Here is a 15,839-nt window from a genome sequence, read left to right as displayed (position 1 = left end):
CACTAACCCGGTTGTCCCCGCCTAGAACCACCACACAGAACACAACATTTTTATTTTTGCTGCCCTTTTTTTTTGCAAAGTAGTGTGATTGCATCTAGGATGTACGTCAGCAACACATTTCAAGTTGTATAACGTATTTTCTGTTGGATTTAGTCTGGATTTTTCTGGTATGTTTTGAATCAAGGTGAAAATTAGCCCATTTGTAATATTATTTATTTAGTTCAAGTTAAACTGGATTGGTCTTCTTTTAAAACATCCCCGCAGCATGATCCTGCCACCATCATGTTACAGAGGTCTTGCCTCTATCTACTACTCCCTTCAGAGGACAGCACAAACAAGCTACTGTGGGTACTATTTAATGAAGATGCCAGTTGGGGACCTGTGAGGCGTCTGTTTCTCAAACTAGAGACTCTAATGTACTTATCTTCTTGCTCAGTTGTGCAACGCGGCCTCCCACTTCTTTTTCTACTCTGGTTTCTACTCTGGTTTGTGCTGTCCCCTGAAGGAAGTAGTACACACCGTTGTAGGAAATCTTCAATTTCTTAGCAATTTCTCGCATGGAAAAGCCTTCATTTCTAAGAACAAGAATAGACCGTCGAGTTTCAGATGAAAATTCTCTTTTCTGGCCATTTTGAGTGTTTAATTGACCCCACAAATGTGATGCTCCAGAAACTCAATCTGCTCCAAAGAAGGTCAGTTTTGTAGCTTCTGTAACGAGCTAAACTGTTTTCAGATGTGTGAACATGATTGCACAAGGGTTTTCTAATCATCAATTAGCCTTCTGAGCCAATGAGCAAACACATTGTACCATTAGAACACTGGAGTGATAGTTGCTGGAAATGGGCCTCTATACACCTATGTAGATATTGCACCAAAAAACAGACATTTGCAGCTAGAATAGTCATTTACCACATAGTAGTGATGGTGAGATGAAGCCTCATGAGGCATTGAACCGTTTGGCCAAATTGCTTCAACGATCCTCACAGTTCATGAGGCTTCATGTGAACATGTCACCACCTACTGGTGGACAGCAGAACTACAGTTTGTAATAAAATCTGATTTCCCTTTTAGGTTCCTTTGAAATTGTTAATGGTTGGTGTGTATAATAAAATCTTTTGTAATGTTTTTAAGTGTAAAATTTCTTAGGACAATCTTTTAAGGTGCACAGTCTTTCTGCCATTTTAGTGAAATAAACTCAAGCAGACAGTGAAAGTGTTTGCGCAAATTGGGCAATGATGAGCGAAATGAAAGGTGTTAGTCATTTTTATTCAAATATGATCGTTTTTCCACGTTTTTTGGTTTTAATCAGGTTGGAAGTTGTATACAACCAATCCTTTGGCTAAACCGACCTAATTTACCCAATCTGTATTTTTACTCAGGCAAAACAATGCACATAAGTCTCATCAGCCAAAATAATTACGTTTAAACTTTCAAAAGTCAAAGACAGGTTTTGAACCGTCAACCTCTAGAGTGAGAGCCTGTCTCTTTCAGATGACGCCACCTATACTAGTTAATAGTGACGTATTAACACGGACTTTTTCTGGTGGTTTCCTCAGATTTTGATCATTACATTGTTTATTCTAACCAAATTAGTTTTAACCAAATAGATTGGTTGGAGGAACAACCAATCTATTCTTAGAATCTATCCAAACTCTATCCAGCTGACAGCAGCTCTCCTCCAAACTCCCACATCTTGACTGAACACTGAGGCTGTTTAGATGCCTGTCAAAATTCTTGCGCTCCCCGAACCACTTCGCGAAGCTGTGACGTGGTTTCACGGTAGCGAGGCCTCGGACGTCATCAATTTTGACCCCTCCCCTAAATGAATCACGCCTCGACACGCGCTTCGGGGAAAACCCCCCCTCCATTACTCGACACACGCCTCGAAGCCTCATCTCAAACCATCACTACACATTAGCAATGTATAGTGTGTATTTCTTTAAAGTTAAGACTAGTTTAAAGTTATCTTCATTGAAGTACAGTGCTTTTCCTTAAAAAATAAGGACATTTCAATGTGACTCCAAACTTATGAACGTACACAAGCTAAAAAGTTCTTTAGTTCTTCTTTTTCTGGTCATGGAACGTTCTAAATGTTTACCGTCTCTCCTTCATGGCTTGTTGCAAACTGCAGACGGGACTCATTACAGCCTTTCCCTCAACATTGTCTTTCTTCCTTCCTGCCATTCATCCATTAAGGTCATTCATTGTGGAGAGCAGGACTAATAGTTGTGTGGACAGATTCTCACACCTGAGCAGCGGATCCTCCAGGGTTACCATGGATGTCTTGCTTTTTCTCAGATTAATGACAACAGGGAGTTGAATCCAAACGCATGCTGCACCTCTAAGATTTCCACTTCTAGACATTTGATTAGATTGTTCTTTTTTTATTTGTTACTTTAGGACATTTGTGCAATATTAATCAATCTTTATTTACAAATGTATGGCTTACTAAATATTTAGAAAAGAAATACGATTCTTTTTTTGCCCTGCTGTTGACTGGTCACTAGTTTTTGTGTATTTCCAGAGTCCATCTAACACAGACACTAGCATCTTCGCACCTTTCATGCCTCATTAAGGTGACGCCTCTGGTGCACGGCCTCTCTTAACGTCCAACATAAACATCCTCCTCTAAAAGAGGCTGAGAACGTGTTCATTTGTGTCCACCTTTGGGAATAATGCTAAATCCCTCCATCACAGATAATGAATGTGAAATCCTTTGAGGGGTGGAGCGACCTGAAATGCTTGGTTAATGGTATGTTTAAAGATATTTGTACTAAAGTGTTTTGGATTCAGCCGGTCTCTATTTATCAGCTGCATTTCCCTGCTTTATAAAAAGCTATCCTTTATGCCGTACATTGGTTCGGATGTTGGATGGCTCTCCAGCTTTAGCTGGTTTTATGTGTGGGTATGTAAATCAGCGCAGCCTGGCTGCAGCTGCTCTGCTCCATCACCACCCAAAGGCTCCAAGTAAAGTTTACAGGTGCTGGTCATAAAATTAGAATATCATGAAAAAGTAGATTGATTTCAGTAATTCCATTTAAAAAGTGAAACTTGTATATTATATTCATACATTACATACAAACTCATATATTTCAGATGTTTATTTTGTTTAATTTTGATGATTACAAATGACAACAAATGAAAATCTCAAATTCATCATATCAGAAAATTAGAATATTGTGAAAAGGTTCAAAATTGATGGCCCCTGGTGTCACACTCTAATCAGCTAATTAACTCAAACCACCTGCAAAAGCCTTTAAATGGTCTTTCAGTCTAGTTCTATAGGCTACACAATCATGGGGAAGACTGCTGACTTGACAGTTGTCCAAAAGACGACCATCGACACCTTGCACAAGGAGGGCAAGACACAAAAGGTCATCGCTAAAGAGGCTGGCTGTTCACAGAGCTCAGTGTCCAAGCACATTAATAGAGAGGCGAAGGGAAGGAAAAGATGTGGTCGAAAAAAGTGTACAAGCAAGAGAGATAACCGCACCCTGGAGAGGATTGTGAAACAAAACCCCTTCAAAAATGTGGGGGAGATTCACAAAGAGTGGACTGCAGCTGGAGTGAGTGCTTCAAGAACCACCACACACAGACGTATGAAAGACATGGGTTTCTGCTGTCGCATTCCTTGTGTCAAGCCACTCTTGAACCACAGACAGCGTCAGAAGCGTCTTGCCTGGGCTAAAGAGAAACAGGACTGGACTGCTGGTGAGTGGTCCAAAGTCATGTTCTCTGATGAAAGTAAATTTTGCATTTCCTTTGGAAATCAAGGTCCCAGAGTCTGGAGGAAAAGAAGAGAGGCACTTCATCCACGTTGCTTGAAGTCCAGTGTAAAGTTTCCACAGTCAGTGATGGTTTGGGGTGCCATGTCATCTGCTGGTGTTGGTCCATTGTGTTTTCTGAGGTCCAGGGTCAACGCAGCCACATACCAGGAAGTTTTAGAGCACTTCATGCTTCCTGCAGCTGACAAACTTTTTGGAGATGCAGATTTCATTTTCCAACAGGACTTGGCACCTGCACACAGTGCCAAAGCTACCAGTACCTGGTTGAAGGACCATGGTATCCCTGTTCTTAATTGGCCAGCAAACTCTCCTGACCTTAACCCCATAGAAAATCTATGGGGTATTGTGAAGAAGAAGATGCAATACACCAGACCCAACAATTCAGAAGAGCTAAAAGCCACTATTAGAGCAACCTGGGCTATCATAACACCTGAGCAGTGCCACAGACTGATCGACTCCATGCCACGCCGCATTGCTGCAGTAATACAGGCCAAAGGAGGCCCAACTAAATACTGAGTGCTGTACATGCTCATACTTTTCATGTTCATACTTTTCAGTTGGCCAACATTTCTATAAATCCTTTGTTTTTATTGGTCTTCAGTAATATTCTAATTTTCTGATATGATGAATTTGAGATTTTCATTTGTTGTCATTTGTAATCATCAAAATTAAACAAAATAAACATCTGAAATATATGAGTTTGTATGTAATGTATGAAAATAATATACAAGTTTCACTTTTTAAATGGAATTACTGAAATCAATCTACTTTTTCATGATATTCTAATTTTATGACCAGCACCTGTACTTTCCGGTTTTGGCTCCATGCGTATAAAACACGGAGTCAGCGGCTCTGATCTGGTGTCCAGTGGCTTAGAAGGCTAAGAGGCTAAGAAATCCCTTTTTGTTTTTTATCTAAGGGAATCACTGCCATACAATTCTAAAGGTTCATTAAGGACTGTGGCAACAGGAAACATTTAAATCATCTGCTGCCAACAAGTCCTAATAATTTAATAACCTTTCCACTTTTGGCTGTTAGAAGATGAATAAATACTTACAAATAAAAAATCAACTTTTTAAGCCCCTTGTAATGTGAAAGCTTTGGTTAAGAACAAACCGCATCATTGAGACGTATCCAGGGTCAGGAAGAGAGTCCACACAGTGTAACAGGGTGGTGGCAGCATTATGCTGCGGGGATATTTTCATTTAATTTAACAGTAGCAAGAAGGCTGTGCAGATACAGGACTAACCTGGAAGTAAACCTGCAATCAGAGCGATTGTGATTTATCGATTATTAAAATAATCAGCTACTAATTTGTTTACTTAGACTCTAAAACAGGCCATTAACTGAGGGAAATACCAACTACAGCAGTAATCTGGACAAAATGGTGCAAAAAAAAAATCTTAATTTTATATGTAGGTTAAAAATTCTTCCTCATATGTACACGTGCATGTTTTTTTTTTACATTTTACTATTTAAAATGTATTTAAAATGCAAAAAAAGGATATTTTTTTCTAAATTACAAACATTTGTTTATTTAGAAATGTTAATTTACTGAAATTGTCTCTTTGTAGAATATTTGATCAATAAAATAATAAAGGGGCAGGTTAATTGTGTACGAAATATATTCAATATGAGCCGATCAGGGTGGTTCACTTTCCAGGAGGAACAGTCAGAACTGCTAAAGGATAATTTCAGATAGATAGATGTACATCTATGTGTTAAAATGGCATAGTCAAAGTCCAGACCTGGATTCAAGTGACAATTAAGGGCAGGATTTAAATGCACAAGCTTCAGATGTTTGGCAAAGTCTGTGGAAATCTGTACGTTCTTGACAAATGTGGAATAGTCCGAGGGGTGTGAATACTTTTTCTGAAGAGGTTTGTGTGGTTTTTTTTTTTGGTTGATCACTCTGAGGAAAGAGAGGCTGACATCCAAAACAAGTCGTTACAAAATGCTTAAATTCAAATCATAAAGTCAAACTGCATTTAAAAGAAAAAAAAATAAAGCTTTGGCAAAAATGGGTGAAAAAAATAAAAATAAAGTGCTGAAAATCTGCTTGAAAAGATCGATTAGTTCCACTGCCAACTGGGGAACGTCTCTAACCATGTAAGGCTGTGTAACTTCACGCCTGGATCCAGGCCTACATGTTTATTATGAATGCTTACTGGTGAGACGACCACGGGTGAAGCGAGGAGGGCTGACGGGCCATCACAGGGCGTCGGCTCTGTGATGGATGTTTGATCTTCTCCCTTCGGATGGAGGAAGCGGCAGAGGGCCTCAGAACAAAAGCAATGCAGCCGCTGGTTGGAACAGAGGGGCTTTCTCTCTGTTGTTTTCTCTAAGATGGGTGCATTGTAACAGAAACTCACCGCAGCGCATCTCAAAAACCTCTTTTTTTTCCTCCCTTATTCTACCAGTCCATTTGTCAGAGTTTTGTGAAACCCTGGTGCCGCATCCCTCCAGGCTTTTGTGTCTTGAATGAGGCGACGCATACAGTATATCAAAGTGTGATGTGTTCATCCGCTCTAATCTATTTAACTCCAGTTTACCATATATTTCTCTGTTGGCTTTTATGAATGGTGTGTACTCTTCCATTATGCCATAAATGATTTAGCGGGGGGAGCCGTGCTTTTTGCTCACCGCCGACGCTCCGAAGTTGCGCAGCTGCTTTATCAGAGCAGAAGCCAGAAAGCCAAGTGCTCATATTCTGAATAGGCCTTTAGCTCTGATAAACATTCTGCTGCCTCAGCATCTTGCAGGGATTGAGCAGCTCTCAGCCACAAGCTGCATTATAACCTGACACAGTCCTTGTGATGAAAGAGCCGGGAAAAGACCGGTCGAGTATCCCCCCCCCTCCTAATCCTTCCTTAAACAGTGGAAAGTACAGACTGCGGCACAAACAGCCACGTCATCAGGCGGCCAGTGAGCATCAGCTCGTCGTTTCTTCCTCTTAAGTGGCTGTTTGATGGGAGGATTCATCGTAAATAGCAGAAACCTTTAATTTTATTAAACATAAAAGACTTTTACAATGTATGTTTGGGAGCATCCTTTAAGGTGAAGTGATGCGGTGAAAGAGGAGGTCAGGGAGATTTCCTGATCCTGAACTCGGAGATGAGATCATTTCTTTTGAATCTGGGCGTGCTTTTCATATTTCCTCTCTGTCGTGTTTTTCTTTTCTTCTCTCTCCAGACTATGAAAAGATGTTTGGCACTAAATGCCACGGCTGTGACTTCAAGATTGATGCCGGCGACCGCTTTCTGGAGGCCTTGGGCTACAGCTGGCACGACACGTGCTTCGTCTGTGCTGTAAGTCATTTTGATTGATTCGGTTTCTTTCTCTTCGGCCCCGGCTCCCGTCTGTCCCGGTACAATAGCACCTGAATCTGCTTTCTGTCCACATCTGCTAGTTTCTGAGAGAAACACTGAAAGTGAATCCAAGTCAAGTAAATATTATCTACGTGCCCTGGTCTGTTGAAAACTGTGCAAATTGACATTGGCAGTGGTGATGTCTGCCTCTTCTGCTGCGGTTTCTCAATCTGTCTCTCTGTCTGTCTTCTTTCATCTTTTAAGCTCTGCCAAATCAACCTGGAGGGGAAGACGTTCTACTCGAAAAAGGATAAGCCCCTGTGCAAAGGCCACGCTTTCGCTCCAGTGTAGAAGAGAGAAGGCTGCATCTTCAGAGGAAGCAACGCATCTCCCTCCACCTCCTCCTCATCCTGCTCCGCCCTCTGACAAACTCTACATCCCGTCTTTGCCAGCCACACACATGCAGTTCAACGCTGGCTTCTTCTTTTTCTATCCTGTGGAATTAGTTTTTATACCCTCAGCTTAATGCTAGCTTTACATGCTCACTTCACTCTTTCACTGCCTGCAAAGATGCTTCAAAACTGGAAGAAAGCAAGGAGTTATGTCATTTTTTTGTTTTTTTTTTTTTACTAAAAGATAAAATTTCTTGTATTTAAACCAACGTATCTGCAGTTGATCTACGCCGTCAACCTGAATGAGGTGACCGTAGAGAAGTGCTGGCCTCATGAAGGACCCAGACCTTCTCATCAGCTCTTACTGCAGTGCCCTTTAATCTAATAGAAACCAGTGAAGCAGTAAAGGGAAGAAGTTTCATTTCTGCTTGGTTGGACCCCACAGAAAAACCAGCTCTGCAGATTCCACTCAAAACCCACTACAGCAGGCTAGATCAGAACGTTTGACTGGTGGTAAAACCCTTAATTGGTCACATTTTAAAGGTCGTAGGTATGTTTAATGGAGAGATCACCTTTTGCATATCTCTAAACCAAAATCGTATTATGTTGTGATTTTCTGTTATCATGACACCTCATTGCTGTACTTTCATGCCGTGTATTTATGCTGCTTTAGAACTGGGCTGTCTGAGTGTTTTTTTTTTAAGCTTCAATTTTCAAATAAAAATATTTAGCTAAGTGAAAGAAAAGGCTTAAGTGTTTTTTATTTAAACCCTGGGCTGTTGGTTCTTTTTAAATTTTTAAATTAGTTTGGAGATATATGCTATTTCAAGCAATTAATCTAAAGTTGATCGATTTTATAATTGACTAACAATCATTGAAAGTGACATCAGTTTTGTCTTATTTTTATAAAGCATGAAGGGGGTAGATATAGATTTCAATATGCTAAATTAAAAAATAACACATTTTAAAAATTGTGCCAGCTGTATTAAGTAGTGACTAAATAAACAAAAAACTGTTTTCTTGAACATTATTTGTTAAGTTAAACATATTCAAAAGTTAGAACAGCAATCTATGTTACTGAAATAAATGTGAAACACTTATAATTTCCAGTGAGCAGAGGTAAAAAAAAAAACTATTATTAAAAGTCCAGGTATGTCGCTCTGATGCTGTCAGACTATTCACCACTTGATTTCAGTGACTGTTGATTGTGATATAACTGTTTGTGGTATATCAAGCATTCCAAATAAGTAAAAAAAAAAAAAAAAAAAATCCACTGGACTTTGTTTTTTTTAAAGTTTGAAGATGTTTCGCTTCCCATCCAGGAAGCTTTTTCAATTAAAAATGTCAGAATTAGTGTTGAGTTCCAACCATCAATAGAGTAGCTTTGTTATGTCTTAGAAAACATGCAAATTGAACCAGAAGAATGGGTAAGCCCCTTAGTAATGGGGAGTCCTTGATACTCTATACTGGCCTATGCATCTGAAAGCGGGGGGTCATTAGGCATTCAGTGCTGGGTGATACTGTGTGTCACTTTAAACAGGTAGTTAAATGGGGATATTTAATTTATCAATTGTTTATATTTCCAAACAGAAATATATAAAGTGTATTCCGCGTTTTCACCATTAAACAGTTTAAATTATCCAGACTCTACTTCTCTTGCAATGGCTAGTAACCCTCCACCTAGAATGAACAGCGGCGCCACTCTAGTGGACGGGGGTAACATTACAACACTTAAAGAAATAACATCAATTAATCGAATGGACCTAATTTTTAACTAATAAACCATTAATCTAAAACTGATCGTAAAATAGTTGTTTGTTTTCACACCATATCTATGTATTTAATGCCTCCCATTTTTTAAGTTTATTTCTCTGTTTGAATGAATGATGGGGATCATCATAAACATACATAATGTTCTGGGGGTTTTGCGTCATCTTGCAGTCGATTAAGATTCTGCTATCTCTTCATGTCTAACGACTGAGATTAATATGAAAATTTAAATGTGAGAAACCTGCTGCTGGTAATACTGTTCAAATTAAAAATGTGTGGTTTAAAGAAGTCTGTGTGGATTATATCAGATTTTACAAAGATCCATGTCAAAGTTGGTACCAGACATCTATAAGATTTTCTATCAAATGCTCTTTGCAACGTGGATCCTTCATGTCACTGACTTATTTATAAAAATGACAAAAAATACTAGAAATGTTGATTGAAAAGTTGCATTACAGTGTTCAGGGATTGGTGAGGTCTTTACTCTTAACATCAGTGGTCCACTGTTCCAGAATATAAGTGATGGGTTTAGTTATTTTTTATTTATTTTTTATGGGATAAAATGAATTAGAAATCTGTTTTTTTCTAATTGTTGAGTTTGACCTGCTCTTATTTTGTACCAGACATACATTAGTGAAGACGAAAACAGCAGCTGGACACTGATGGTTGTTTGGTTTTCTGCAGCTCACAGCTTCATCATCAGATGTTACTATATCCAGTTCCTTCTTTCCTTACTGGGAAAAGATTAGCTTTGATGCTTTGAGATCTTGGACAAAAGACAAGTAATGAAAAACATATTTTCAGAATATTTCCATGAGTAGCAAAAAAACAAAAACAGTTTAATGCAACTGCTGCTGTCTTTGCTAACATCTAACTAGGTGAATCCCAAAATTTGGGATGCGCCACCTATGGGGAGGCCCAATGTAATTACAGGAACGACATGATAAAAAATTAAATTTCCAATTTGAGGAGGTATTAAATAAAAGCATTTAAAAGCATCTTTTATCTGTTTATTTGAATAAAGCTTCCATTTTAAACCTAACCCTTTTCTATGTTCAACTGTTGGGTGTGGTGGAGTAAAACTGTATTGAGAACCAGAGTGGACATACGTTTGGGAATCTTAAATAATGAGTCTTTAAGTTAGTTTAGTTCTTGATTTTGGAGAAGGGACCCCTCTTACTTCTTCAGTTTTAATTTAGGCTAAATATTATGCTGGTGTTGAAACAAACATGAAAATTAAGCAGAATATTGGTAAAATAAGTTTAAGGATAGTTTTTTAAAGAGATCACCCTTTTTCTCATTAGTTACATTTTTCACGCAAAGAATCCAGCCCTTGATGTAACAATATATAATTTATTTACAACAATTTCCGATTGAATTACTATACATAGGATTCTGAAATGTCATAGATAGATATATATACATAAGGCCAAGTAAATACTTGAAAGCACTTAGAAACGAATTTCCAAAATTCTACCCACAAATCCATAACATTGTCCAAAATGTAGAGAAAAATCTCCCTTAGCAGAAGTTTTTTCCACTGCCACAAAAGGTTTGACAACAGTTTACACTGACGATAAGGAACACAAAAGTTTTTTTCTTTTCTTTTTTTCTTAAAAAACAAAACAAAACAAAAATCCAAACAAAGAAAACAATAGAAGGATTATACAATTGCATAAGCGCTGTGGCATGTAATAAATACAGCATTTTTGACTTGCAGAAAGGCAAGGAACATTGAACCAAGGAACTAAATAGAAAACCTTTCACAAATACAGAAGTCTATTGTTCTTAGTTCAAAAAGAAAACAGTTCAGTCAGTGACAGGGAGGTCTGCACACGCACGCACACACACACGCACGCACAACACACACATACTTAAATATGCGCACGTCCTCCACACCAAATAGTAATGAGTGACAAAGAGTACGGTGCTAAGATGCAACACAGAGGTGAACAAACAGCATGAACCGTCGAACAAAGTAGCTGTGTTACAGACAGGAGTCTTACTCAAAGCTATCAGTTGGAGATTTCAGCAGAAAGAAACTGGTGCTCATCACACTACAGCTGCAGATGTGCTGCAGAGACAGACGCTGAACATCCTGTCGGCTGGCGAACTACATTACTGCTCAACGCATCCAGGACGACGAGGAGGGTGTTCAAATTTTCCCGCGCTACAGTCTGAGTTCACCCCCCCCAGAACACAAGTCCTCCTGCGATTAACCTCGCCGACTGCTTCCTTCCACCTTTGCGTTTATAAATGCTTCCGAGTTGCGAAACTAAAACGATCCAGAATGAGAACAAACAGAGAAACTTCCTGTGAAAATGGCCTCTAAACCCTTAACACTGCAAATCACTGCTAGATCGCCAAAGAACAGGATATAGGCAAACACGTCACGGTTTAGACTTGACAAATGCTGCGCCAGTTAAGTGTTGCTTTTTTTTTTCTTTTTTTTTTGGCTTCATTTTAAAATATAATTTACATTTGTTTACAAAGTGATCAAATAATGCATCAACTTGCACGAACAAAATGACTAAATGAGGGGGGAAAAAAACACACTAAACGAATGATTCTGAAACTGGTTTGATGGATACAAAATGAGGATGCTGTGGACTCAAATGATATTTCTAAAACTTTGGTTACCAATCTGCTGATATACAGTATGCAAAGTGACAGCACGTGGCTGGTATAGAAAAACTATTTACAAATTACAATGTGGCGATGACTGGGGGTTATCATCTCTTTTCTTTGTGGGAATAATCCAAGTGTTTTTAAAAAGCTTACATTGGATTCTTATGGCATCTTTATATAAAAAGGGGTTTAAAGTGTTCAGAAACAGGAAGGAAAGATCGAAGTTTCCATCAAAAACAACTTTGGATGAAAAAAACTGATGCTTTTCCCCACTGAAAGAAACTTAAAGGTACATTCCAAATATCTGACAATCATAAATAAATGAGTTGAAGTTGAAAAGTGAAACATTGATGGTAGGATGGAGAGAGGGCCTTTCTCTCTACCTCTGAACACACAGCTTCACATGCAACCCTGAGGCAGACAAAACTATGGCTAGTTTGGGATTACTCTAAACGTTTGGCGAGGTGCCCTGCTGAACCTGTGGGGTTTTCATCAGACTGTTTATGTTGCCTGATTCGACACATCCATTACTAAGAAATCATGGTGGAAATGAAGGTAAAGTAAGAAGAGCAAACACCCACTTCCCAGCTTCGCTTAGAAAAAAAAAAAAAAAAAAAAACGGGTCTTTTTCAACTTTATCTGAGAGACGGCTCCTCTCTGATGTGGAAATACCGTTTGCCGCACGGCAAATATTGAATTCCCAACTAAATTGCTTTATAAATAACATAAACAAAGCTGCACAATTACCCTTTCGACGTGACTAATCTTGTGACGATTTTGAGGAATTTGTTTTTGAATTTTCTGTGGCAAAGTGCGCTACATTATTCATGTAGTTTAATAACCCTTTTTGGACACGTTCACACGCCGGAGAATGAATGTAATTAAAGGGGAGGAAATGTCACTTTTGAGAACATTTTCTGCTCACATAAAATGCAGCTGGAATGCCTTTTTGGCGCTATGGCTCCTTCATTAGCTGTGAAATATGAAAACGCACAAAAAAACAAAACTAAATATGAACGCAGAGTAATAAACTGCACAACATGAAACAAAATCAAAGGATTTAAACCAAAATGTGGATGTCAGATTAAAGACACTAAAACTGACTCGTCTTCTGAAGAAGAAGAAAGGTTCCAAACACCAAACACATGTACTTATTTTAAAGCAGAAAAAGCTGTGAAGCGTCCCTCAGAATCAAGATGTCAAGATGTTACATTCACAGTACTGATACCGGCTTGACTAAAAAGAAAAAAAAGCACACAGACCATTATGAGACTGGATTTTTTTGGGGCATACAATCTGCTTTTCAACCTGCAACGTGCAGGTGGTGCTACACGCCATCGTGATCTTTTACACGTAGGACAATGTGTCTGAGATAATGTCATGCTCACCTGCCAATTTGCATATTTCACCTGAACTGACTGAAAACCCTTTGTTATTCTGGTTGTATCGTAGGTTTTTGAAACCAAGTAAAAAAAAAGAGAAATTTGCAACATCAGCTGTAAGTAGGAACGTTTGCATTTGCATACTGCTCCTTCTTAGCCTGCTGAACAAAAAGCGTGACTGATATTATGTCTAAAAGATCTTAAGACTCTGATGAGGAGTCCTTCTTCCTAATGAAATCTGTCGTTTAAAGGCTTTTACAGTTTTGGGAGTGAATAAAAGGACTTGATCCTACTTAAACCTTTCACTATCTTCTAAAAATAAAGAAGAGACCCATTGGGAGAGCGCTGCTCTTTGTTATGTTATGTCTGCATGTTTGTTGTATTCTGCACCAGTCTCTTTCTCTCGCTCTTTCTCTCTCCATTTCTGGGTTAGCACTCTCCATCAGAGACCAGGAATATCATGGCCTCCTGTTTGCCGATGTCAGCCATGACCGTGGCCAGCTGGTTGATGTTGCCGCTGTGGAAGTGCTGCGCCTCCCACAGGTCCAGGATCACAGAGGTCGGGCTCGCTTTGGATGCAAAGAAACTCATGTGTCTGCGGAGAAAAGGAGATGAGGGTGAGAGGATAATGAGAGATCAGAAGAAAAAAAAAACAGCTTTGCATTTTCTCTCCTGCTGAAGAGTCTTTTCAGCTGATATTTTCTTGTGCCGCTGCTGCTTTTGTAGCTCCGTCAGTGTCAGCTTTTGTTCTGTATTACGGCACAACAACCCAACCACTTCTACCTACTGAAGCTGCAATGAAATCCAAAGTAGCAGATGTGGAAAAATTGGTTTGCCTTAAAATCACTTAATCTTTTACTCCTGCAGCATATTCTCAAATTCAGACGATTTTGAAAAAAAAACAACTAACAATCGGGAAAGAAAAGAAGCTGTTTTACCCAAATGGCACCGCTAACCCTCCATTGTTAGCACATCTAACTAAAGTAGTTTCTGTCCTGCTTTTAGTTTACTAATTAGAAGATTCAAGCAGCTTTTAATAAGCAAACAAATAACATTTGATCTATAAAGTACATTTTATAGATAATAATTACTCGGTGCTTCACAAACACAGAAAGCGATAATTAACAATTAAAGAAAACAAATGTTGATTTTCTGTCCCACAACACAAATATTAATATGTATAGTTTGTTAACATTTATGGAATTTTAAACTTTTCAATCAGACCTGATCGTTACGTAATTGAAACCTTTACCAGGTAGCGAGAGATTTTTTTGGCACCAATGTTATCATCCCTGCATTTACACTGTCTCAAAAAGTAGAAATGTAATTGTAAATTTTCAAAATTGTCTGTTCGCAACCGTCTGTTGCAAAAGGTTGAGTTATTAATTCATTAAAAGGAATTAGTTTTATGAGTCTTTGGGTGAAAGTAAGCCACACGGGAGAAACCTTGGTGGACATTTGTCATGCCTTTAAACTTGGTGATTGGTGGAGGAAAATGCAGTTTCACTGCATCACCACGACTCTCCAAAATACTCGTAGAACATATCAGAGAAAATTGTCAGCCATCCTGGTCATGTCCAAGTTTATAAAAGTTTAACTTCACATCCAGTTGCCTAAACTGAACTTTTTCAAGTAAGTCCCAGAACCTAATCCCAGGTACATGTGATGCTGCCCTCACCAGTGTTTGGTACAGGCTCGGACTGGTAATCTGTGATACTGGGTATTTGCCCGGTGGGCCGGTCCTAATTTCAGCGTTCGAGGGCCGACCCTCCTTAAAGGGGAATTTCAGTTTTTTTTTTTACATTGGTGTGAAAAAAACGAAATTCCCCTTTAATTAATACCAGCCCCAACATTTACTCTCGGGCCGAAGCTCCTACTTGGGACAGTAATAACTCAAGGAGCTCAAGAAGTAGAGCCTCTTCCTGCTCACGTTTTAACGAAAACCCCAAGTCTAATCCTTCCAAAACTGATTTCAAAGCTGAGTCAAACGAAAACTGTTCAAATGTTGTTGCCATCTTCCTTATTCTGCTTTCTCCAGCGTCGCGCAGCTTTGTCGTCCCGCCCTCAAAACCTGCCCGCTTTGCATCATAAACTTCAAAACACATCTCTGCGTTGTGATTGGTCCGCCAATTGTAGGGACTGAGGAATTGATCGAGGCTAGACCACTCGCAGGGGAAAATTATTTTGGCCGCTGGAGGGTGGGGCTAGTTTTCCCTCCAAAGCTCAGATGGAGGATCATATATGTTTTTTTTTTAAAGTCAGCTAATTAGTTTGCAGGTTTCTTATTTCATACACCATATACAATTTTAGTTTTGCCTTCCCTGAGCCCATGACCACCAGAGGTACATTTACTTACACTTGAGCCGCTATCAACAAAATATACTTCTGCAGTAGTTTGGTTGTGCTTTACTTTTTACTTTAGCAATGATTTTCCAGTCAGCAAGGAATAATCAATGGATCATTATCTATACTTAAAACTGATACATTCAAAGTGATTTAATAAATTTAGCGTTAATAAGTAGAAAAAGAAAAAGAAAATTTTTCGTCATGATCACTGAGTCTGGGAGCGGCCAT

General features: G+C 38.9%; 2 protein-coding genes across 6 annotated transcripts in view; one reads left to right on the top strand and one right to left on the bottom strand.

The window, feature by feature from the left end:
• Positions 1-8,226, top strand: part of pdlim7 (PDZ and LIM domain 7) — a 59,274-nt gene extending 51,048 nt beyond the window's left edge. For both annotated transcript variants that reach the window (XM_038284562.1, XM_038284561.1), the window contains exons 10-11: positions 6,978-7,093; positions 7,358-8,226. In XM_038284562.1, the coding sequence (XP_038140490.1) occupies positions 6,978-7,093; positions 7,358-7,444 (203 nt within the window). In that variant the 3' untranslated portion in view covers positions 7,445-8,226. The remainder of the gene's footprint in view (positions 1-6,977; positions 7,094-7,357) is intronic.
• Positions 8,227-10,588: 2,362 nt separating this feature from the next.
• The window catches only part of unc5a (unc-5 netrin receptor A), a 249,116-nt gene continuing 243,865 nt past the window's right edge, over positions 10,589-15,839 (bottom strand). For all 4 annotated transcript variants that reach the window (XM_038284572.1, XM_038284573.1, XM_038284574.1 and 1 more), the window contains one exon: positions 10,589-13,860. In XM_038284572.1, coding sequence (XP_038140500.1) covers positions 13,695-13,860 — 166 coding nt within the window. In that variant the 3' untranslated portion in view covers positions 10,589-13,694. The remainder of the gene's footprint in view (positions 13,861-15,839) is intronic.

The sequence above is a fragment of the Cyprinodon tularosa genome, unplaced genomic scaffold (assembly GCF_016077235.1).
Source record: "Cyprinodon tularosa strain WSP-4 unplaced genomic scaffold, ASM1607723v1 ctg20, whole genome shotgun sequence".
In the NCBI taxonomy this organism is placed as follows: Eukaryota; Metazoa; Chordata; class Actinopteri; order Cyprinodontiformes; family Cyprinodontidae; genus Cyprinodon; species Cyprinodon tularosa.
Note: the sequence above shows the minus strand (reverse complement) of the source record. Positions and strands in the feature narration are given on the sequence as shown.